Source organism: Bombina bombina, chromosome 1 (genome assembly GCF_027579735.1).
Source record: "Bombina bombina isolate aBomBom1 chromosome 1, aBomBom1.pri, whole genome shotgun sequence".
In the NCBI taxonomy this organism is placed as follows: domain Eukaryota; kingdom Metazoa; phylum Chordata; class Amphibia; order Anura; family Bombinatoridae; genus Bombina; species Bombina bombina.
Window position 1 is genome coordinate 450,325,067 of NC_069499.1, and position 26,714 is coordinate 450,351,780.

The window sequence follows — 26,714 nt, forward strand, 5'->3', positions numbered from 1 at the left end:
GACCTATTTCAACAAAGGCAAACACAAATCCAATGTTATTTCTTGCTATAGTGCATAAAAAACATGGTAGGTGTGTAGCAAAGAATTTAAAATGAAAACACCACTATTTGAGAAGATTTTTTTGCTCTCTATCAGTTTCAAGCTTGAGTGTAATCTGACATGAACAGAAAGCTATGAGGGAAAAACACACCTGCACTTCTCAAATTTAACATTATAGCATGCATTATACTACCACACATTATATTACAGGGATTGTCTACTCCAGAATTTTTATTGTTTAAGAATATAGATAATCCCTTTATAACACATTCCCCAGATTTGCATAACCAACATGGTTATATTAATATACTTTTTACTTCTGTGATTACCTTGAATCTAAGCTTCTGAAGACTGCCTCCTTATTTTAGTTATTTTGACAGACTTGCATTTTAGCCAATCAGTGCTGACTCCATGGGAGTGAGCACAATATTATCTATATGGCACACATAAACTAGCGCTGTCTAGCTGTCCAAAACTGTCAAAATGCACAGAGATAAAAATTAGCAAATGAGCCTACCTAGGTTTAGCTTTCAACAAAGAACACCAAAGAATAAAGAAAATTTGATGATAAAAGTAAATTGGAAAGTTGTTTAAAATTGCACGCCCTATCTGAAAGTTTCATTTTGACTAGACTGTCCCTTTAACCATGAATTTGAAATACCAGAGTAAAATGCAAGTGGTATGGATCACACTCCAGGAATGTTAATCCCCCATACCATTTGCAGTTTTGCATTATTTTCAGTTGTAATTTGGCCCATAGTAAATTGGAGAGATTAATGCAAAATTACATCCTCTGACAAACTAGATCATGTTATTTTTTGCTTTACAAAGTACCCTTAAGCTGGCAGAACTACATATAACACACAAAAGCAAAACTATTCTGCAATTTTTGTCTTCCAGAGAGAAATAAGTGACAATATTGCATATAAGTAGCTGAAATTAATTAAAAGTTTGCTTGTGGGACAAGCAAAGTTTCAGCTAAATCTGAAACTCTATTTCTACCCCATCACCTTTAAAGAGTAAGCTAGCCAAAGAGTAATTTTATCCTTTAGCAGCTATGTTTCCACAGAAATCTGGGGGCTAATTCACAGCTGGTGTGTTGCAGCCTTCATGCTTGAGGATCCCCTATAACCCTCTGTGGCCTCACACTCGGCACAGATTTGCATACTTTGGAGGTTCTACCATGTAAGGGACTCAGGTACTATCTAGACCAGAGGAGCTGAAGGATGCTATGGCGGCGGTCTGCCTGTTTAGACATGATTGTGTTTTCCTCCATTTCCGTGAGTGTGGTATACATTGCCCAACTATTAGGGACACTCAGGTAAAATTAAATTTTAATGATTCAGATACAGCATGTAATTTTAAACAACTTTCCAATTTACTTTCATTAAAAAAATGTGCACATTCTTTTATATTTACACTTTTTGAGTCACCAGCTCCTACTGAGCATGTGCAAGAATTCACAGGCTATACGTATATGCATTTGTGATTGGCTGATTGCTATCACATGGTACAGGGGGAGTGGAAATATCCATAACTTTCAAATTTGTTAGAAAAAAATCTACTACTTATTTGAAATTCAGACTAAGTGCTATTGTATTGTCTTGTTATCTTGCATTTGTTGATTATGCAAATCTACTGTGTTTACTGGTCCTTTAAGTGAGGGTAGAGGCTTGGCATCTATCTTTAGACACTAACGGTCTTTCTGTGGACAACTGCTTACAGACTAACTTCTTAGCAATTCCACTGACCTCTGCTTTGCACTTTGCTCACTGCTTTGCTGCTTTGGACACCGTCTTAAAAGGACAGTCAAGTCCCAAAAAATCTTTCATGTTTATAATAGGGCATGTAATTTCAAACAACGTTCCAATTTACTTTTATCACCAATTTTGCTTTGTTCTCTTGGTATTCTTAGTTGAAAGCTAAACCTAGGAAGGCTCATATGATAATTTCGAAGCCCTTGAAGGCAACCTCTTATCACATGCTTTTTTATTTGCTTTTCACAACAGGGGAGAGCTAGTTCATGTGAGCCATATAGATAACGTGATCACGCCCATGGCTTGTGGCAGACACTGCACTAATTGGCTAAAATGAACGTCAATAGATGATAAATACAATGTCATGTGATCAGGGGGCTGTCAGAAGATGCTTAGATACAAGTTAATCACAGAGGTAAAAAGTATATTAATATAAAAGTGTTGGTTATGCAAAACTGGGGAATGGGTAATAAAGGGATTATCTATCTTTTTAAACAACAAACATTCTGGTGTTAACTGTCCCTTTAAGACTAACTGTATATTCAAGCATAGTGGTGCACCACAGTAACACTAACCACAACCAGTTGTAGCTTCAGGCCGTATCTTGTTGTGGGACCCAGCATGAATTTTATTGCATATTATGTTTGATTAAATGTGTTTTTGCATACATCTTCCCCTGCATTGAACTTTTTACTGCTTGAGTATGTGTGCTGTTGCCTAGAAAACATAATTTATGTAAGAACTTACCCGATAAATTGCAAGAGTCCATGAGCTAGTGACGTATGGGATATACAATCCTATCAGGAGGGGCAAAGTTTCCCAAACCTCAAAATGCCTATAGATACACCCCTCACCACAACCACAATTCAGTTTAACGAATAGCCAAGAAGTGGGGTGATAAAGGAAGGAGTAAAAAGCATCGACCAAAGAATTTGGAAATAATTGTGCTTTATACAAAAAAAACATAACCATCATAAAAAAGAGGGTGGGCCTCATGGACTCTTGCCAATATGAAAGAAATTAATTTATCAGGTAAGTTCTTACATAAATTATGTTTTCTTTCATGTAATTGGCAAGAGTCCATGAGCTAGTGACGTATGGGATAGCAATACCCAAGATGTGGAACTCCACGCAAGATTCACTAGAGAGGGAGGGATAAAAATAAAAAAGGAAATTTATGCTTACCTGATAAATTGATTTCTTCTACGATACGACGAGTCCACGGATTTAATCCTTACTTGTGGGAATTATCCTCCTGCTAACAGGAAGTGGCAAAGAGCACCACAGCAAAGCTGTATATATAGCTCCTCCCTTACCCTCCACCTCCAGTCATTTGACCGAAGGTTATATGAAGAGAAAGGAAAAACTAAAAGGTGCAGAGGTGACTGAAGTTGTAAATAATAAAAAATAATCTGTCTTAAATTGACAGGGAGGGCCGTGGACTCGTCGTATCGTAGAAGAAATCAATTTATCAGGTAAGCATACATTTCCTTTTCTTCTACAAGATACGACGAGTCCACGGATTTCATCTTTACTTGTGGGATACAATACCAAAGCAACAGGACACGGATGAAAGGGAGGGACAAGACAGAGACGTAAATGGAAGGCACCACTGCTTGAAGAACTTTTCTCCCAAAAACAGCCTCAGAAGAAGCAAAAGTAAAAAATTTGTAAAATTTGTAAAAAGTATGAAGAGGCGATCAAGTCGCAGCCTTACAAATCTGTTCAACAAAAGCATTGTTTTTAAAGGCCCATGTGGAAGCCACAGCCCTAGTAGAATGAGCCGTAATTCTATCAGGAGGCTGCTGTCCAGCAGTCTCATATGCCAGGCTGATGATACTCCTCAGCCAAAAAGAAAGAGAGGTAGCCGTAGCTTTCTGACCCCTATGCTTTCCAGAATAAACAATGAATAATGAAGATGATTGACGGAAATCCTTAGTTGCCTGCAAGTAGAACTTTAAGGCACGGACCACGTCCAGGTTATGCAACAGACACACCTTCTTAGAAGAAGGATTAGGACACAAAGAAGTAACAACAATTTCCTGATTAATATTCTTATTGGAAACAACCTTGGGAAGAAAACCAGGATTAGTACGTAAAACCACCTTATCAGAATGAAATATGAGATAAGGCGAATCACACTGTAACGCTGAAAGCTCAGAAACTCTTCGAGCAGAAGAAATAGCAACCAAAAACAGAACTTTCCAAGATAACAATTTAATATCTATGGAATGCATAGGTTCAAATGGAACACCTTGAAGAACTCGAAGAACTACATTTAAACTCCAGGGAGGAGCAATTGGTCTAAACACAGGCTTAATTCTATATAGAGCCTGACAAAAAGACTGAACATCTGGCACATCTGCCAAACGTTTGTGAAACAAAACTGACAAAGCAGAAATTTGTCCCTTTAAGGAACTAGCTGATTACCCTTTCTCCAATCCTTCTTGGAGAAAAGACAGAATCCTAGGAATCCTAACTTTACTCCATGAGTAACCCTTGGATTCACACCAATAAAGATATTTACGCCATATCTTATGATAGATTTTTCTAGTGACAGGCTTTCTAGCCTGTATCAAAGTACTGATAACCGAATCAGAGAATCCTCACTTCGATAAAATCAAGTGTTCAATCTTCACGCAGTCAGCTGCAGAGAAATTAGATTTGGATGTTGGAAAGGACCTTGAATGAGAAGGTCCTGTCTCAAAGGAAGTTTCCACATAAATAATGAATGTATTTTACATTTTTACTATGTTTTAAACACTTTTATAAACCTTTATGAGTAAGGAAAGCAATATTTATCTCAGATTACGTTTTAATCTTGCATAGTCTTGCCACGGTGGAAGAGAGGACATGTCCACTAGATCTGCATACCAAGTCCTGCGTGGCCACGCAGGCGATATCAGGATTACTGAAGCTCTCTCCTGTTTGATTCGAGCAATCACGTGTGGAAGGAGAGGAAACGGTGGAAACACATAAGCTAGGCTGAACAACCAAGGCACTGCCAAGGCATCTATCAGTTCGGCCTGAGGATCCCTCAACCTGGATCCGTATCTTGGAAGCTTGGCATTCTGTCGAGATGCCATCAGATCCAATTCCGGTCTGCCCCATAGGAGAATCAATAAGGCAAATACCTCCGGGTGAAGTTCCTACTCCCCCGGATGAAAAGTCTGTCGACTTAGAAAATCCGCTTCCCAGTTCTCTACTCCTGGGATGTAGATTGCTAACTGATGACAAGAGTGGGTTTCCGCCCAACGGATTATCTTGGATACTTCTCTCATCGCTAAGGAACTCCTTGTTCCCCCTTGATGATTGATATAAGCCACAGTCGTGATGTTGTCCGACTGGAATCTGATGAATTTGGCCGAAGCCAACTGAGGCCAAGCCTGAAGCGCATTGAATATTGCCCTCAGTTCCAGAATATTGATTGGAAGTAGAGACTCCACCTGACTCCAAACACCCTGAGTCTTCAGGGAGTTCCAGACCGCACCCCAGCCCAGAAGGCGTCTGTTGTCACTATTACCCACATGGGTCTGCGGAAACAAGTCCCCTGGGACAGATGATCCGGCAACAACCACCAAAGAAGAGAGTCTCTGGTCTCTTGATCCAGATTTATCTGAGGAGATAAATTTGCATAGTCCCCATTCCACTGTCCGAGCATGCACAGCTGCAGTGGTCTGAGATGAAAGCGAGCAAACGGAACGATGTCCATTGCCGCAACCATTAATCCAATTACTTCCATACACTGAGCCACTGATGGCCGAGGAATGGACTGAAGTGCTCGGCAAGTATTTAGAATCTTTGATTTTCTGACCTCCATCAGAAATACTTTCATGGCTACCGAGTCTATCAGAGTTCCCAAGAAAGGAACCCTTGTCTGTGGAACAAGTGAACTTTTCTCTATGTTCACCTTCCAACCGTGAGTTCTCAGGAAAGACAACACTGTGTTCGTGTGAGACTTTGTCAGTTGATATGTTGACGCCTGGATCAGAATATCGTCCAGATAAGGCGCCACTGCTATGCCTCTTTGTGAAGATTCTGGGTGCTGTGGCCAACCCGAAGGGAAGATCCACGAACTGATGTTTGTCCAAGAAGGCAAAAATTAGAAACTGATGATGGTCCTTGTGGATAGGAATATGAAGGTAAGCATCCTTTAAGTCCACGGTAGTCATATATTGACCCTCCTGGATCATTGTTAAAATTGTTTGCATAGTCTCCATCTTGAATGATGGGACTCTGAGAAACTGTGGGACTGTGATCTTACCTACACTTTGTACATTTTTTGATGCTGCTCTACTTGTTTTAATCGTTTGTACTATGTGTACATAATAAATTGGATTTTTATTATCGCATTGAGGGTCGTGGCCTTTCTTGGAAACTATTTTTCTACATGACTTAAGAGGAGTGGGAAGCTCCTTTGTTCCTTCTACACAGACCCTACCTTGGTTCAGCAGGCGGATCCTTGAGCCGGAGAGTTGGCTCAGACGTGGGAGTTCGAGTAGTGGTTGGCAGCGGTGAGGCGAGTGCATTGGGTGGCTACAGAGCTGTGCGCAGGGATACGTAGCGCAACAGAGATTGAAACACGCCAGAGAGTGACGTCACCCAGAGGAGCCGGGCACACGAGCTGCGTGAGTAGCGGGGGCATAGGTGGCTCCTGGAGTGAGCCCGGCAATTTGAGAGTCGGTGGAGAGGATCGAAGGGGCTACGGAAGTTCTAGTAAGGCTAATCCTCCAAGTGAACCTGACGAAATTGCAGTCCTCGGAGGGGTGAGTCACGTAGCAGTAGTGTTTGTTTGATACATGAGTTTTCTGTATACACGATTATGCTCCAGGTATAGCCACTCAATAGCACAAGCTTGTTCCTATACACCACGAAGACAACCATAATATATTGGTGGAAACTACACAACGCAAAAGTATACTCTACGGACAAGACTTATTTGTATATATAGGAGTGACTCCTAAATTGATCCTTTTTTGGTTATATCTATTCAGTAATGTGAGTAAATAATAAAAATATTACCCTTTACAGCTAGCATGATACCAGTTGTTATTAAGTCACTGTAATCAGGCTTACCTTAAATAAATCCGGTATTGTCAGCATTTTCTAGCTTATCATTTCTCTAGAAAAATGTAAAACTGCACATACATCAGAGCAGGAGACCCTGCACGCTATTCCCCCAGCTGAAGTTACCCATCTCTTCAGTTATGTGTGAGAACAGCAATGGATCTTAGTTACAACCTGCTAAGATCATCAAAGACCACAGGCAGACTCTTCTTCACCTTTCTGCCTGAGGCTAAAATAGTACAACTCCGGTACCATTTGAAAATAAACTTTTGATTGAAGATAAACTACATTAATGCACCACATCTCTCTAGCTGCTTCCCTTGTCGAGAGCTGCAAGAGAATGACTGGGAGGTGGCAGTCAGGGGAGGAGCTATATAGACAGCTCTGCTGTGGGTGATCCTCTTGCAGCTTCCTGTTGGGAAGGAGAATATCCCACAAGTAATGGATGAATCCGTGGACTGGATACACCTTACAAGAGAAATCAAGGGACTCCATTAATACCCCTCTTGTAAATTAGGATTACTGCTTACCCATTCCCATACAGGGAAATAACTGCCAGCCAGTTCTGATATACCAAGTCTCCTCAGAATAAAAAAACTGCACATACCTTAATGCTGCTTGTAGCATGAAACCGGTCTCCACCCTGAAGATGTCTCATGGTTACCTTCAGAAGTCTTGTGGGAACCAGCGTGGATCTTAGTTACAACTGCTAAGTTCATCAACCTCAGGGCAGAAATCTTCTTTCATATCCCCCTGAGGAAAATAGTACTCACCGGTACCATTTAAAATAAAAAACTTCTTGATTGAAGAAACTAAAACTAACACCTCCCTTTACCATGTCTTTCTAGTATAACACAGGCAAAGAGAATGACTGGGGGTGGAGGGGAAGGGGATGGGCTATATATACAGCTCTGCTGTGGTGCTCTTTGCCACTTCCTGTTAGCAGGAGGTTAATATCCCACAAGTAAGGATGAAATCCGTGGACTCGTCATATCTTTGTAAAAGAAAGAGACTATACCCCAGGTAAGAAATATATTTTTCATAAAAAGCATTTCCCAGATATGAAACTGACAGTCTGCAAAAGGAAATATACTGAAAACCTGAATCATGGCAAATATAAGTACAATACATATATTTAGAACTTTATATAAATAAATAAAGTGCCAAACTATAGCTGAGAGTGTCTTAAGTAATGAAAACATACTTACTAAAAGACACCCATCCACTATATAGCAGATAGCCAAACCAGTACTGAAACGGTTATCTGTAGAGGTAATGGAATATGAGAGTATATGGTCGATCTGAAAAGGGAGGTAGGAGATGAATCTCTACGACCGATAACAGAGAACCTATGAAATAGATCCCCCGTGCATTCAATAGGTGTACTCCATTCACATCCCTCTGACATTCACTGTACTCTGAGAGGAATCGTGCTTCAAAATGCTGAGAAGTGCATATCAACATAGAAATCTTAGCACAAACTTACTTCACCACCTCTATAGGAGGCAAAGTCTGTAAAACTGAATTGTGAGTGTGGTGAGAGGTGTATTTATAGGCAATTTGAGGTTTGGGAAACTTTGCCCCTCCTGGTAGGATTGTATATCCCATACGTCACTAGCTCATGGACTCTTGCCAATTATATAAAAGAAATCTACTTTTCTTGTTCTACATTTATATTTATTCTAGGTTGCACCTACTCTGTACTCATTTATTTTAGAAGTGAGCAAACCCCCTCCCCTTTTTCCCATTAATTCACAGCTGCTAGTATGTTAAGGGTAATCCAGAGGTTAAATCCCTGAAACATTTATACTTCTAGAACACACACACTATATGACTAAAAGTATGTGGACAACCCTACTAATTATTAAATTCAGGTGCTTCTGTGACACCTATTGCCAACAGGTGCAAAGAAATCCAGCACATAGTCATGGCATTTCCATAAAAATGCTTACAGTATAATAGGTCATACCGAAGAGCTCAGTGACTTTAAACATGGCACTATCATAGGATGCCACCTTTGTCCACCAGATATGCCCGTTAGCTTAAGTGCTATTATTGTAAAGTGGCAGCGTCTAGGAGCAACAATAGCACCACTATTGCATCACTCATGCCACAAAGGAGGGGCCCACTCCATAATAATGCCCATGATTTTGGAATCAGATGTCCAACAAACTCATATAGATCAGGTCAGGTGTCCAAATACTTGTGGCCATATAGTGAATATACACACATATATAGGAAATTCAGTTTGTGGCAACAAAATTAATATTTCACTTACAAAAAATACAGGATTAATGGAGAAGACATGCCATGACATTCATTGTAAAAACTAAACTTAAAAATACAACAGATCTTGCAACAAAAAAAAGAAAATAAATTCCATTGTATCACACTTTCCCAAGTATACAGCATATGACAAAACTTACTGTCTTTAACCCCTTAACGACTGAGGACGTGCAGGGTACGTCCTCAGAAAAAAGGCAGTTAACGCCTGAGAACGTACCCTGCACGTCCTCAGTGTGGAAAGCAGCTGGAAGCGATCCTGCTCGCTTCCAGATGCTTTCCGGTTATTGCAGTGATGCCTCGATATGGAGGCATCCTGCAATAACCTTTTTAAGCCATCCGGTGCAGAGAGAGCCACTCTGTGGCCCTCTCTGCACCGGAGATCGATGGCTTACTGCGTTGGTAGGTGGGAGCCGGACCGGGAGGCGGCCATCGATGGCCCTGTTGATGTGAAGGGGGGCGGGATCGTGGGCGCGCACGGGCGCGCGCGCGTGCACGGGAGGGTGGGGACGGGCGCGTGCACGGGGAGGGAGCGGGTGGGAACCGCTACACTACAGAAAATGCTGAAATAAAAAATGTAAAAAAAATGTAAAAAATGTAAAAAAAAAAAAAAAACGATCAGCAAGGTGGTGGGGGTTTGTCTGTGTGTGTGGGGGGAAGCTACACTACAGAAAAAACAAACAAACAAAAAAAAGCACTTTTTATTGCAAACTGGGTACTGGCAGACAGCTGCCAGTACCCAAGATGGCCCCCAATAAGGCAGAGGGGAGGGTTAGAGAGCGGTTTTGGGGGGATCAGGGAGGTTGGGGGCTAAGGGGGGGGATCCTACACAGTAGCATATGTAAATATGCTAAAAAAAAATTTTTTTATTTTTTTTTAAAACCCTTTTATTTTAGTACTGGCAGACTTTCTGCCAGTACTTAAGATGGCGGGGACAATTGTGGGGTGGGGGAGGGAAGGGAGCTGTTTGGGAGGGATCAGGGGGTGGGATGTGTCAGATGGGAGGCTGATCTCTACACTAAAGCTAAAATTAACCCTGCAAGCTCCCTACAAACTCCCTAATTAACCCCTTCACTGCTAGCCATAATACACGTGTGAGGAGCAGCAGGATTTAGCGGCCTTCTAATTACCAGAAAGCAACGCCAAAGCCATATATGTCTGCTATTTCTGAACAAAGGGGATCCCAGACAAGCATTTACAACCATTTGTGCCATAATTGCACAAGCTGTTTGTAAATGATTTCAATGAGAAACCTAAAATTGTGAAAAATTTTACGTTTTTTTTAATTTGATCGCATTTGGCGGTGAAATGGTGGCATGAAATATACCAAAATGTGCCTAGATCAATACTTGGGGTTGTCTACTACACTACACTAAAGCTAAAATTAACCCTACAAGCTCCCTAAAAGCTCCCTAATTAACCCCTTAACTGCTGGGCATAATACACTTGTGGTGCGCAGTGGCATTTAGCGGCCTTCTAATTACCAAAAAGCAACACCAAAGCCATATATGTCTGCTATTTCTGAACAAAGGGGATCCCAGAGAAGAATTTACAACCATTTATGCCATAATTGCACAAGTTGTTTGTAAATAATTTCAGTGAGAAACCGAAAGTTTGTGAAAAAATTTGTGAAAAAGTGAACGATTTTTTGTATTTGATCGCATTTGGCGGTGAAATGGTGGTATGAAATATACCAAAATTGGCCTAGATCAATACTTTGGGATGTCTACTAAAAAAAAATATATACATGTCAAGGGATATTCAGGGATTCCTGAAAGATATTAGTGTTCTAATGTAACTAGCGCTAATTTTGGAAAAAAATGGTTTGGAAATAGCAAAGTGCTACTTGTATTTATGGCCCTATAACTTGCAAAAAAAGCAAAGAACATGTAAACATTGGGTATTTCTAAACTCAGGACAAAATTTAGAAACTATTTAGCATGGGTGTTTTTTGGTGGTTTTAGATATGTAACAGATTTTGGGGGTCAAAGTTAGAAAAAGTGTGTTTTTTTCCATTTTTCCTCATATTTTATCATTTTTTTTAATAATAAATTATAAGATATGATGAAAATAATGGTATCTTTAGAAAGTCCATTTAATGGCGAGAAAAACGGTATATAATATGTGTGGGTACAGTAAATGAGTAAGAAGAAAATTACAGCTAAACACAAACACCGCAAAAATGTAAAAATAGCCTTGGTCCCAAACGGACAGAAAATGGAAAAGTGCTGTGGTCATTAAGGGGTTAAGTACTGTGCTCAACTGCTGCTTTTACACTTCTCATTTAAAAGTGATCTGCATGTACATCATTCATCTATTTTAAACAGAGTTGCACTTTTTTAACCTACCGTGAGTTTTATGGCCTTCTCTGGAGCCACTCCTACAAGCTGTGGTAGCAGACCTGTGTGAAAGATACAGGCAAAACATATTAAAGAGTAGCAAACGTAACAATCATATCATATTTCTTCAAGCTGAGCTCTTTGCTGATATTTAATAAATATGTCTATTATACCAGAATACATAAAAAAATCTGCACACTCACAACAATGCATTTAAGTTAGAGGAACACTGTAAATCAAAAAATGACATGCTCAAAATCATTAGAACATCTATTTTTTGTATTAGAGATCAGAATTTTGTATCCATTTTCGAGTAAGCAGAACAAGTCCAATCAGCCAATCAGTAACTATTCACACCTATGCCAATCACTAGCTGTGGGAAATTAACTAGTTCTTTAGCCTCCTTGTGAGGCTTAAACACATAGGGCTAGATTACGAGTGGAGCGCTATATTACATGAACATATAATATTCCCCCATAGATTTCAATGGAACATGCACACTTAAAAATAACCCATATACTCGTGCGCTAACCCGATCAGGTCTATTCAAGTGCGACATGAATTATGAATATTTCACATTCCAATGTTCTTCACATACAGAACAAAGTACTTTTTATTTCTATATATATCCATATAAACCTATACCTGTATATCTATTCCTAAATGTTTAGATTTCATTTGACTGATTTTTTACATTATTTTCAAACCATAAACAGATAATTGGTACGTTGTTATTAATTATGTAGAGAGACGTATCACACTACTTTATAATATCAGCAAAGATTGCACAACATTGAAGAAGAGCTTAAACATTCAAATTATTTGGTGTTCCTGTAAACTTAAAATATACAAAATTATTTAAATGCATAAACAAAAGTGTTGGCAAAGTGTAAACAATGTAAACTGAGTCCCCAGTTATTAATATCTGAATTATTTTTTAAATTTCCATATGCAAAACTCCACCAAAAAATTATTTATTACAACTAAAACAGTGTTAAAGGGATATTAAACCCATTTTTTCTTTCATGATTCAGATAGAGCATGCAATTTTAAGATACTTTCTAATTTACTCCTATTAATTTCTCTTCGTTCTCTTGGTATGTTTTACACTGGGTAGCGCTTGCTGATTGGTGGCTACATTTAGCCACCAATCAGCAAGTGCCACCCAGGTGCTGAACCAAAAATGGACCGGCTCCTATGCTTACATTCCTGCTTTTCAAATAAAAATACCAAGAGAACAAAGAAAATTGGTAATAGGAGTAAATTAAATTAGAAAGTTGCTAAAATACATAAATTATGCTCACCAGATAAATTCCTTTCCTTCCGGATAGGGAGAGTCCACAGCTTCATTCCTTACTGTTGAGAAATACAACACCTGGCCACCAGGAAGAGGCAAAGACACCCCAGCCAAAGGCTTAAATATCCCTCCCACTTCCTCATTACCCCAGTCATTCTGCAGAGGGAACAAGGAAAAGTAGGAGAAACATTAGGGTATAAATGGTGCCAGAAGAGTAAAATAAGTAATAGGGGACCGCCCATAGACAAGAAAAAATGTGCGGGGGCCGTGGACTCTCCCTATCCAGACGGAAAGGAATTTATCTGGTAAGAATAAATTATGTTTTCCTTCCTAAGATAGGGAGAGTCCACAGCTTCATCCCTTACTGTTGGGAAAACTATACCCAAGCTCCAGAGTACACTGAATGAATAACGGGAGGGAACAAAAAGAAAGAGGCTCACATTGCTCTTTTTATGACACCGCAGTACAATAGCGCAATTGACGTGGGTTTCGGTTTCCAACAGTGTCTGATTGGTCCAGAGAAGGGTAGGTGTGATTCACCGGTCCAATGGGAACCTCAGACACTGTTGGAGACCTGATTGTCATTTTGAAACATAGGTGTGTACCTGCTGGCCAATCAGAGTGTAGGGAAGGTTTTTTAACTGCTTGTATTGTAATTTTTTTTACACATGGCTTGGAGTACGGCGTGTGAGCCGAAACATGTCAGCCAGTAATTTATTTCCCTAACAATACCCAGTTTAACCCCGGGGGTCTCTGGACCCTGCAATTCTATACGTTTTTCAATAAAATTGATTTTTAACCTTGTTGGACTCGGTGCTCCGATTGTTCCTTTGTTACTTCTAACTTTTGGCCATTTTTTGTGAGCACGAGTACCAACAAGTCACCTTTTTTATCCTGCTTCAAAAGGGGGGAAAGCTCATCAGTGGGCGGCTTGGATTGAACCCACTATCCGGCAGAATGAATACATCAGGGAGCGAAGAGTGAGACGCCGGATGCAGCAGACATAGGGAAAGAGCGTCCTAAGTTGCAAGAACGGAAAAATCGCTGAGTGATTTGAGCGGTGACACCAGATACAGCTGCTGCAATGAGTTAAAGCTCTGGGCTGCAAGATTGAAAGGGAAAAGAAACCGCGGATATCACATGAATATAAGGAACTAGATGGATGTAAGTACAGCCAGTGAGCTGTTATATTATACTCCTTGTCTCTCTGTTTCTTTTACTGCTGCCTACTGGACAAAGTGTTTCTCTGTTTACTCATTTACTTATTTATTTACATATTGGTCTGCAATATTTTGTGTTTCTATGTGCTGCCCAACTGTGGGATTTTGACTTTTAGGGCTTTGAAGCACGGACTACTAAAAAAGGGATTACATCATATTCTAAGTGAGCCGAACACAGAGCAGGATGCTCTAGCGGCATAGAAATACATATCCTGATTATGTTTGTAAGCAAAGTTTACAGTGTCCATATGTGTCTTTGCGGTTTTGGGATTTAAAGTTTGTTACACCCAAAACCTTTTTGTTATACTCTTTTTGCCTTTTGGCAGAGCCATTGGCCAGGCTCTAGTAACTTTCTTTTTGATCCCAACATCCCCCCTTGCAGGTATATGTTTATTAATAATAAAATTTATGAATACTAAAATAACAAAATGTCAGATGGGGAAACTGAGGTGATTGAAATTCCATTTTCATTGCACTCAGCCCAGGAGAGAGATCTGGGCCTACGGGACTGTAATAGAATATTCTCAACTGATAAAAGGAATTACAGTCTAATTGCACTTTTTGAGGAAATGGAGTTCTTAATGAAGGAAGACAAACTCAAATGGAACATTAGGACCCTGAGAAAATATCAGAATTAGGTATTAAACCAAGAGGACTCAGGTTGAATAAGTTCCCTACATTCATAGCAGAGGAAAAGTCATTCATAGAAACGTGCAATGGATACCTTACGGACTGTTCCTTGAAACTCATTCTATCGATTGTGGACTTTAAGGAAAAAGCATTGGAGGAATTGAGTCAAAAAATCAGGACGGTTCAAGAGGAACTAAATAAACGGAGCAAAGAGGCTAACTTTGTAAGGTTTGATAAGACCCTACAGGAGGTGGTAGCAGAGGCCAAGAAGTTGCTCATGGAAATTAAACACAGAAAATATGCGAGAGACCAATTAGATTATGACCAAAACAAGGTCTATGTATGGAACAGAAAGGAAAGATATGCTCAAAGAAAAGAACAAAACAATGAATTTCTCAGTTCCAGAGGGGCGGCAATAGACAAAGGCGCAATAGAGGGAGACGAGTGAATTTCCACAAAAGCGAAGGGGAGTCTTATGATGAGGTGTCCGGCTCAGGCGGAGATGAACAAGGTTCAATGACTCAAAGAGCACAAGCCAATGCGCCTACAGGACATCGTGAGCAAGTAGTAAGACCCAAAGAAGGCTCAAATAGATTACCTCCCATTCTAAAGAACACTTCACAAGATCACTACAGAACTTCCAATTATAGGGAGGAACCAGCACAAAGGGGAATTAACTATGATACTGCAAGAACCGAATTGGAACAGGTTTTTTGCTTACCCCAAAAAACACCCAAAGGGGGGGGGGGGGGGGAGGAGGAAACCAAAGCTTTCAAAAGCCACGAAAGGAGAAGCAAGGAGCTCAGTACCAACAGAATCAATATCCCCTCAGGAGGTGTCGGGGGAAAGGAAGATACAGAGAAGAAACATAATAAACTTGTCCGAATATGAACTGTCGGAGGCAGAGCAGGAGGTTCTAAGTTTAGGCCTCACATTTGTACCATCTAATGACTTTAATGTTTTCAGGACTTTACTGGATGTCAATGGTCTAATCAGAAATTTGACAGTCCAAAAATTCTTTGATTCCCAAAGACACAAAATATCTGATGAGAGACATGATACCATTCCATTAGGGTTAGATCATGATTCTACTAGGGATCCTGTAGAGAGTTTATCTTTAGATTTTCATGAGTATTGCGATGCGAGAGTTTTAGAGTCTTTACAGGACTCAGCACTCACAATAGGGTCATGTAAGCCCAACAAACCTAGTATGAGATTGAAGTCACGTTTTTATCCAGTTCAGAGTAGAGGTAATTTATTAGAGAAGTTTCAAAAAAGGATTGAGGAAGATCTAGTGAAGTTACAATATACCACTATAAGAGGCCATAACCAGAACATCAATAGGCTACAGAGAGCAGCAATAAAAAGTATTGGAGAGAATAAGGGAATCATGATAAGAGCTGCAGACAAAGGAGGGACCATAGTGCTGCTAAATAAGGCAGATTTTATCAGTGAAGCTCACAGACAGCTCAGGATTGAAGAGGATTATACACAGCTAAGAGGAGATCCAACAAAAGCATTTCAAAGACAATTGGCCTCCCTGGTGGATGACGGAGTGGAGTTGGAATTGATTGATCAGGATACTAAACTGTATTTGTTGGTGGAGAATCCATCCATTCCAACCTTTAACCACCTTCAGAAAGTACATAAGTCCACATCAGACGTACAGGGCAGGCCAATTGTCAGTGGAATTGGTTCCCTCCTGGAACATCTATCAGAATGGCTGGACTGTATATTGCAGCTATTGGTAAATAAGCTTTGGAGTCACCTTTCTGACACCAAGCATATTCTGAACCTACTAGGGGATCTGGTGTGGCAGGAAGAATTTAGGTGGCTCACTGTCGACGTTAGATCACTGTACTCTACAATACCTCATGATAAGGGTCTTGAAGCTATCAAGTATTTTCTTGATTTGGAATATGGAGAGGATCAGGGGTATGTTGAGTACATGATCAACGTCACAAAATGTTTGTTAACCCACAATTAGTTCGAATTTGGTGGGGTTTTCTACCTCCAGAGGCATGGGACGGCAATGGGGCGAAGTTTGCCCCCTCCTACGCGAACCTGTTTATGGGTTGGTGGGAGCTCTCCACGTCTTTGGAGGTGGGAACCCCTACAGAAACGAAATATTGTGGTATAGATGACCTCCTCTTCATTTGGAGGGGCTCAGAGACTGAAATGGAAGTTTGTCCAGTTTCTAAATTCTAATGAAGTAGGCATCAGCTTTACCTCTGAATCCCACAGAAATGAGATACATTTTTTGGATCTCAAATTAACAGGCATACCCAATAGGTCTGTTGAGACGAGGGTTTTCCGTAAGCCAATATCTGGTAACTCTCTCCTTCATGCCTTCAGTAATCACCCCCAGAGAGTTTTTAAGGGTGTGGCCAAGGGCCAATTCATACGCCTCAAAAGAAATTGCAGTTCTGAAGAGGAGTATGAAAGACAAGCGATTGATCTTACTGGGAGACTGAAGGAGAGGGTTTACAGAGCATCTACCATCTTGGGAGCTAGACGGAAAGTAAAATTACTGGATAGGAAACAACTTCTACAAAAGAATGTATCCAAAAAAAATCAAAGACAACACGAAAGAGAACAAAGTTGTCTTTATTACAGAATATTCCCAACAATATCCCCAAATATGCAGCATAATTAGGAGACATCTTCCCCTCCTATCAGCCGATGATGGGCTAGTCAATACGATAAAGAAGGGAATTAGATTTGCATACAACAGGTGAAAAACAGTTGGCAATATGGTGGTTCCTACGAGATTAGGAAGAAACACTAACAATACTTCATTTTGGTTAATTTTTAACGGAATGTATCATTGCAATTATCTTACCTGTGTGGCATGCGCTAAGGCCCAACTAGGAGATAGTTTTGAGTGCCTAGCAACAGGTGAAAGATATTCAATAAAACTGTGCCTGAATTGTCGGTCAACATATATAGTTTATGTGATCTCATGTACCCAATGTGCTCTCCAGTATGTGGGCCTCAGTACAAGGGAGGCACAGGTCAGAATAAAAGAGCACCTGGCCGACATAAGAGCAGGTACCCTTACAACACCTTTGATCAACCACTTCTCCCATTTTCACAATAAAGATGTGAGCCACTTCAAGTGGAACATCATAGAGAGGGTTCTTCCTGTAAAAATTGGTGAGCTAGGAAACTAGCAGAGAGGGAGGCTTTCTGGATATTCAAATTAAAGACTAGAATTCCAGGAGGCCTCAATTCTGAATTTGATATAATTAATTTTTGGTAATCCGCTACTAAGTTAAATTCTTTAATATCACTATAACCCTATCAGTAATTTTTCAATACATGCTATTAGCCTGAATTTCGTTATCTATAAACGTGAGTTTCTGGGAAACAAGTTAAATAGCATAATTAATGGCCTAATTGTTTTCAAAAATTTAATAGAAAAAAAGTTTTAAAAATTTAATAGAGCAACAATAGTTATAGGGTTAAGACTATATACCATAGGAGTAGCTAATAATCCTGAGTAACCAGGTAACAAATAAAAGATAGAATGTATGGTTTTATTGTTTTCAAAAAATTGAACGAAGTAATAGTAGACACAGGGTTAAATACACAATCCTTATAGGTAATCATCCGGTCTCCTACCTATATCGATATCCTTGGTACTTTCCATAATGTTGAGAATACAAGTCATTCTAGTCATTTGACTATTGGGGTCTTAGTGACTAATAGTTGATTGAAGACATAGAAAGGGTTAACTCCTTGAGATCCTATGATCAGGATCGTAGCATAATTAGAGGTAGGCAAATTAGCAAAGAATTTTGATGTACCCCAGTATGCTCTATCCTATATGAAATGACCATTTGACATCACGTGAAAAAGCCCTTGTAACAAAGTTTATATTGTTTTATCCATGTTTTCACAGTGTAATAGCGTAAGAGTGTCCATTTGACATTAGGTGTGTGAAAAAAATGCACTTGCAACTAAGCTCACATTGCTCTTTCTATGACACCGCAGTACAATAGCGCAATTGACGTGGGTTTCGGTTTCCAACAGTGTCTGATTGGTCCAGAGAAGGGTAGGTGTGATTCACCGGTCCAATGGGAACCTCAGACACTGTTGGAGACCTGATTGTCATTTTGAAACATAGGTGTGTACCTGCTGGCCAATCAGAGTGCAGGGAAGGTTTTTTTAACTGCTTGTATTGTAAAAATTCTTACACATGGCTTGGAGTACGGCGTGTGAGCCGAAAAATGTCAGCCAGTAATTTATTTCCCTAACAATACCCAGTTTTAACCCCGGGGGTCTCTGGACCCTGCAATTCTGTACGTTTTTCAATAAAATTGATTTTTAACCTTGTTGGACTCGGTGCTCCGATTGTTCCTTTGTTACTTCTATTCTGAGGGCACCACAGCCTGCAACATTTTTCTCCTGAAAGCAGCTTCAGCAGAAGCAAAAACATCAAACTTGTAAAATTTTGAAAAAGTGTGTAACTAGGACCAGGTAGCCGCCTTACAAATCTGATCCATAGAGGCCTCGTTCTTAAAAGCCCAGGAGGAAGCCACTGCTCTAATGGAATGAACCGTTATCCTCTCAGGAGGACCATGTCCTGCTGTCTCGTAAGCTAAGCGGATGACACTCCTTAACCAAAAAGATAGGGAAGTCAAAGTAGCCTTCTGCCCCTTACGCTTCCCCGAATAGACAAAAAACAAAGAGGAAGATTGTCTAAACTCCATAATAGCCTGAAGATAAACCTTCAAGGCGCGAACCACATCCAAATTGTGAAGAAAGCGTTCCTTCAATGAAGAAGGATTAGGACACAAGGAAAGAACCCGCAATCTCCTGATTGATGTTGCGATCTGACACAACCTTAGGAAGAAAACCTAATTTAGTACGTAAAACTGCCTTATTGGGGGGGGGGGCATGGCTTATTGGGGGGCATGCCTTAACTAGGGACTTAAAGCATTGCTTTACCTGTGAGTCCTTAAATTCCATCACTGCCCTTCCGGTCCCTGCTCAGGATTCTCCGGGACAGATGCTTCTATACAGATCAATTCACCCCTTATCAGTTAAGCTTACATCTGCTGTGGGGTCTCTCCTGCACGGCCTACTACCGGGAGTTGTTGTGGGAACCCCTGCAGCTCCTAATGGAGCCGTGACACTATCATCTGCTCAGAAACTAGACGAGAAGTCTAGACAACTGCATTCGCCGCTGACGCTATTGCTACGGGGTAGACAGAGGAAGGATGCCTTGTTCGGAATACTTACCTTTCTTTTCCCATCAACTCAACTTTGCAAAGATTCCTTAGTAGAGTCCCTCAGCGGACCAAATGAGCTCCCAAACGTGCCGGAGTACCTACACTGCATATCATTAGATTTTGGAAAAGACCGGAGTTGGGTAATTAGTACTTGCTATGCTGATTGGGGCCAAATAAGCAGTTTGCTCCTAAATGGTAGTCACCCTTACTCATCATCTGATCAGAGACACTGATTATTAGCCCAGACTCTAGTAAATATTATTTGAATGTCTCCCTAGATGTCCTTAACACCCACCTATGAAAGGGAATTCAGTTGTTACCTTTTTTTCCCTTATTTTTATATATACACATAGGGTTAGGAAATTTGTATAAGTGCTTTGCCATCAACGATTGTCTTTTTTGGTTTGCTAATGTCTCTAACTGTGTTATTCCACAATGTTTACATGCTGAAGGCTATCAAGCACTACTACTGCTAGAGCTTTAATAGGTACATGGAGGATATAATGGCAACAAAGGACTGGCTGAAAAATTTCTTTATTTAGAGGTATATTGCCCGTTAGGAAGCACTACTGATAGGGTAGATATCTTACCTTAGGGTAATACTTACATACAGGTTAAACCACCGATCTTTCCCTATAATTTAATTATGTCTAATAGCTGGTATCTTATCTGTAAGGCTTGATTTAAAATTATTTTGGAATATGTACAGCATACTTGGTAAGATTGCAGATGTACACTACTATGTATCCATAGGTTAGTTCTTGTTCACCTAAGCTATATATATATGTTTTGTACTGTACACATTGAGGTCCTCTGCCCTGAGACCTATCCTATTTTACCTATATACCCATCAGGCATTCAGTCCGCTTATCTGACCTTCAGAAACTCCTAACTTTTATGTCTTATGTTGGTATATTTGTAAAGTGCTTTGAGTCTCACAGGGAGAAAAGCGCTATATAAATCCCAAATTATTATTATTATATACATGTACTAACTTTCATCTTTCTACCTCGAGATCTGGCTTCTCATATGTCCTGAACAATACTTGTGTATATATATGTTTTCCTATTCTCTATTCACTCAAAATGGTACTGGCAAGTAAGCTATCTAACATGCTTATCACCAAACCATAAACAATTCTAACACAGCATTGTTCAGATGGTGGTTATCTATTTGCATCATCTAAATAGTTGTGCATCATATATTAGACATGAACTTGTCTCTTTAACTCCCTTTTGGATTTGCAGAATCTATATTATTTCTCTTAGTGATAGATACCTACTTACTGATGTTACTTACCTGTTGTCGGGTATAGGGCCCATACCTGAATGACAGGGCATAATTGAATGAGAAAGAGGAAAATAATATTCCTTTTTTACTATCACAGTCTGGATGCAACTATATTTTTTTATAAACAGAAATGACACAAGCATTAACATATTTTATTATCATGGAGGCAGATTTAATTCTCTGAGCTATTTGCCTGCAATCTTACCTAATATAATATTTTACCTAAAACTAGGTCTCTGCAAAAAACAAAAAACAAAAACCAAAACAAACTATAATACACTATATAACCTAGCTCCACAATTGATTCTCTTGGCATATACTGCCAGACCATCATGCTTCATACACAAGTAGAACAATGGTAAACTAATATACTAGTAATATTAAATGTTTATATAACCATTTTGTCAACAAGCTCCACGAAGGTGTCTTTGTCCTCCTAATTGGCCGAGCTCTCCCCCATAACCACTTTTCCACTGTTCTCTGGGTATGTACTTGAATCCCAGAGACTAATTTGCGGTTTACCTCGATAAGCACCGCTTTTGATTTGCATTCTTATTTTTTAGCGTCCTGTTACGATGCCGGTAGATGACATGATACATCTCCTAATAATCTGAGGCATTGTCGTAGGTCCTTACTTCCCTTTCACGTAATGTATACAAAGGCTACACATATTATAGCATGTTTACACAGATAGTTTTTATAATTGGCAATTATACTGTTTGAAGGCAACTTTTATTCTCAAGCTCTATATATATATTTATAACCATCTTTTGAAATTTAGAGTATATCCATATATTGCCGAATATTGATACAAATACCTATGCTGTACTATTTGAAAAAGTTAAACTTGTGTTTTTCAACAAACTCAAATGTATATTTACGCTTGCTATAATCCCTACTCCTCATATGTAAGTCTTGTTCTATATAATTTTCAAAGCAAAAGAAAAAAATGTATTTTTCTTATTCTTTTTTTCTCTCTCTCTTTCCCTTGAAAACATGAGGTTCATCTTTTGAATACGTAAACATTTCTGTGATGTAACAGATGTAACATAATTGTGTGTGTATATCAATGTGTCTGATATGATTTTTCCCTTTTTGTACCAGTATGCCATTGGATATACTGCTTATAGGTTATTAAATTTTGAACCTCAATAAAAATGTAATAAAAAAAAACAACAACAAAAAAAACTGCCTTAACGGCATGAAAAATCAGATAAGGGGGCTCACATTGCAAAGCAGAGATCTCAGAAACTCTGCGCACAGAGGCAATAGACAATAAAAAGAGAACCTTACAAGATAACAATTTAATCTCAACGAGATGCAGAGGCTCAAATGGAACCTGATGCAAAACCCGAAGAACAAGATATAGGCTCCAAGAAGGAGCCCCACATTTAAACACAGGTCTGATCCTAATCAGAGCCTTAACAAAGGACTGCACGTCTGGAAGCTCAGTCAGTCTCTTGTGCAATGAAACCGACAGGGCTGAAATCTGTACCCTCAGGGAACTAGAAGAAAGGCCCTTCTCCAGCCCATCCTGGAGAAAAGATCTTGGCAACCTCAAATCTGTGCCAGGAAAAACCACGCTCTTCACACCAGAATAAGTAGGTCCTTGTGGTAGATACGCCAAGTAACTGGTTTATGAGCTTGAATAAGTGTATCAATGACACTCTCAGAGAAACCTCTCTTGGTTAAGACTAAGCGTTCAATCTCCACGCAGTCAGCCTCAGAGAATATAGATTTTGATGACCAAATGGACCTTGAATCAGCAGGTCTCTGCGACAAGGTAACTTCCACAAAGGAGATGAGGACATCCCCACTAGATCCGCAAACCACGTCCTTCACGGCCATGATGGAGCAATCAGGATTACTGATACCCGCTCCTGCTTGATGCGGGCCACCACACGAGGAAGAAGCGGTAATGAAGGAAAAAGATATATGAGTTTGAACCTCCAGGGCACTGCTAGTGCATCTATTAGATCTGCTTTGGGATCCCTCGACCTCGAACCGTACCAGGCTAGCATTATATTCAGACGGGACGCCATGAGATCTATCTCCGGCGTCCCCCCACTTGCTGCATATCTCTGCAAACACCTCGGGATGGAGAGACCATCCACCTGGATGGAAGGATTGCCTGCTGAGAAAATCCGCCTCCCAGTTGTCTACACCCGGAATGTGGATCGCTGACAGTGAACAGCTGTGGGCCTCCGCCCACTCCAGAATCTGAGATACTTCCTTCATCGCCAAGGAACTTCTCGTTCCCCCCTGATGATTGATGTAAGCCACCAAGGTTATATTGTCTGATTGAAATCTGATCAACCGGGACAAACCCAGAAGTGGCCAAGCCTTCAAGGCCTTGAAGATTGCCCGTAGTTCCTAAATATTGATCGGGAGGGAGGACTCCTCCTGAGTTCACAACCCCAGTGCCTTCCTGGCACCCCAAACAGCTGCCCATCAGGATAGGCTTGCGTCCATAGTCACAATCTCCCAGGATGGTCTTAAGAAGCATGTCCCTCGGGACAGATGATCTGGACAGAGCCACCAAGAGAGTGATTCTCTCGACAGGCTGTCTAAAACAATCTGTTGAGACACATCTGAATCATCGCCGTTCCACTGCCTCAAAATGCACAGTTGTAAAGGTCTGAGATGGAACCTGGCAAAAGGAATGATGTCCATGCAGGATACCATGAGACCAATAAACTCCATACACTAAGCCACAGAGGGACTCAAGGAGGTACGGAGGGCAAGCTATGCTGAAATTAGCTTACAACATCTCTGGTCTGGTCCTCATGGATATGGAGTCTATTATAGTACCCAGGAATTCCACCCTGGTACTTGGAATAAGATAACTCTTTACCAAGTTTATCTTCCATCCATGTGATCGAAGAAGACTGAGAAGGGACTCTGAGAATTCTTCCGCAAGATGAAAGGATGGTGCTTGCACCAGAATATCGTCCAAGTATGGGGCTACTGCAATACCCCGAGTTCTGTTTGCTGCTAGAAAAGTCTCCAGAACAGATTTTTGGAGCAGTAGCTAGGCCAAACGGAAGGGCAATGAACTGGAAGTGCTGGTCCAGGAATGCAAACCTCAGGAACTGAAAAAGTGTTCCCTGTGGATTGAAACATGAAGGTAAGCGTCCTTCAGATCTATAGTGGTCATAAACTGGCCTTCCTGAATTAAAGAAAGGATGGACCTTATCGTCTCCATCTTGAAGGAAGGGACACTGAGAAATTTGTCTAAGCAATTTAGGTCCAGAATTGGGTGGAAAGTTCCCTCCTTCTTTGGGGCCACAAAAAAATTTGAATAAAACCCCAAACCTCTTTCTTCGATAGGCACCGGGACAACAACTCCTAAGGAGGATAGATCCTGAATGCACCCTAGAAAGGCATCTCTCTTTGCTGGTCTGGTAGACAGATTTGAGAGAAGGAATCTGCCCCTTGGCGGATGAGATTTGAAGCCTATATTGTATCCCTGAGATATCACCTCCAGGACCAATGGATCCTGTACGTCATTGAACCAGGCGCCTGAAAAAAGAGACAGTCTACCCCCTACACAATCCAATCCCGGATCGGAGGCCACCCCTTCATGCCGATTTGTTTTTGGCAGGCTTCTTATTCTGCTTGGATTTATTCCAGGACTGAGCCGGCTTCCAAGTACTCCTGGGTTGCTCGGGCTTAGAGGAGGATTGTTGTCGTTGGGATTTGTCAGAACGAAAGAAACGAAAATTAGAAGATTGTCGTCACTTAGACTTGTTCTTCTTAAATGGAAGGGAAACCAATCTAAAGTTTGAAGTCATGTCAGCGGACCAAGACTTCAGCCACAGAGCCCTACGGGCCATAACAGAAAAGCCTGATGTCTTGGCATTCAAGCGAATAATCTGCATGTTTGCATCACAAATAAACAAATTAGCTACCCTCAAGGCCTTAACTCTTTTCTGGATCTCGTCGAGTGGAGTTTCTGCCTCGATCATCTCCGATAGAGAGTCACACCAATAGTTAGCGGCTCCAGCCACCGCAGCAACCGCCGCAGGTTTAAATAAAAACCCTTTGTGCTGAAACATCTTTCTCAACAGAGTTTCTAACTTCTTATCCATGGGCTCCTTAAACGATGAACTATCCTCAAGCGGGATAGTGGTGCGCTTAGCAAGCGTGGAGATAGCTCCATCCACCTTAGGGACAGATCCCCACAACTCTAATTGGCAGTCAGGAACCGGAAACAATTTCTTTAACGAAGAAGGGGAAAATGAGGATCCGAGTCTTTCCCATTCATTCTTAATAATATTTGACATCTTAACAGGAACCGGTAAAGTTTGTGGCACTACCCTGTACTCATAAACTTTATCAAGCTTAGGAAAAGAAGGTTCCTTGGGCAATTTTGGTTCTGGAACCTCTAAAGTAGCCAACACTTCCTTTAACAGAAAGCATAAGTGCTCTATCCTAAATCTAAAGTCAGGTTCCTCCGCAGTCGGAGTCTTAGAGGCAGCGGATTCCGACCCAGAAAGAGCCTCCTCTGAAATATCAGAGGCGTCTTCGTCAGCGGATAATCTATTGTCAGATAAATCCAGCAAGTTGTAAGATGACCCCTGGGAAGGATAGCAGTATTTAACCTTTCGCTTAGCAGGGCAAGGTAAAGCACTAAAGGCCGCAGTCACTGCCGTTTGCAACTGTTCAGAAAAGTTTGGTGGTAAGAGGGCCCCTCCCGAAGGACAATTAGTTGTGCAATGGGGAGATGCATGTGTAATCGGAGATGATTGCAGGAAATGCACCTTGCGGGACGGAGACCCCCTCAGAGGTGGACGGCTCAGTTGTACTAAACATCTTAGTCTTTTTAGATATAAGTACTTTATCAAGGCATGTGGAACATAGTAGAGCAGGCGGGTATACCATAGCCTCCTCACAATAAAAACAGGTATTAGCTCTTGGTAAAGAGGGCTTACCCTCTATAGCTTGCGCTTTTAAAAAGGACTATAGCAAAAATAAATGGCACCTTTATACTCCAATGGGCGGGGCACTCACCACTTCGTATGACCCAGGCCCCACAGATAAACCGCTTCTCCTGTAAACCACACTATCAGGAAAAAGGAAGTTAATGAGGTCCCACCCGGTCACATGGAGTGCCATGCAGGACCGCCCCTGCTGCAGGAAGGAAAGCACGCCAAACTGACAGGCTGCACAGTTATCCAAAACGAAAGTAAAACCTGAATGTTCCCACATCTGCCAGAGCCTCATCTCACACATGTCGCAGCATAAAACATAATAAAGCAAATCATGCATAAATTCCCCCTGTTCAATAATCCCCTTCCAGAGATATTAACCCTTGATTCCATACAGATAAAGGAGTCACACTGTGGCCCTGTCGTCTTACGTTATCATAAAATTTAAAATGAAACGATCTTACCGGAATCATCACCGTGGAACAGACAGCCTCTCAAGTTTGACAGTCTTGTAGTATCGCACCTGACATGGACTTGAGTGATAGAAGCAGGCAGTGAAACTTGTCAACACTGATTGCTTAGGAGTTGTTAATACGAGTCTGGATGGTTTCGCAGAAAGACTGT

The 26,714-nt window shown here is 40.7% G+C and overlaps 1 protein-coding gene across 1 annotated transcript in view; it reads right to left on the bottom strand.

Annotated features, from left to right (window-relative positions):
- The window catches only part of SLC25A12 (solute carrier family 25 member 12), a 402,930-nt gene that overhangs the window by 134,426 nt on the left and 241,790 nt on the right, over positions 1-26,714 (bottom strand). The window contains exon 12 of the mRNA XM_053698431.1: positions 11,495-11,547. Coding sequence (XP_053554406.1) covers positions 11,495-11,547 — 53 coding nt within the window. The remainder of the gene's footprint in view (positions 1-11,494; positions 11,548-26,714) is intronic.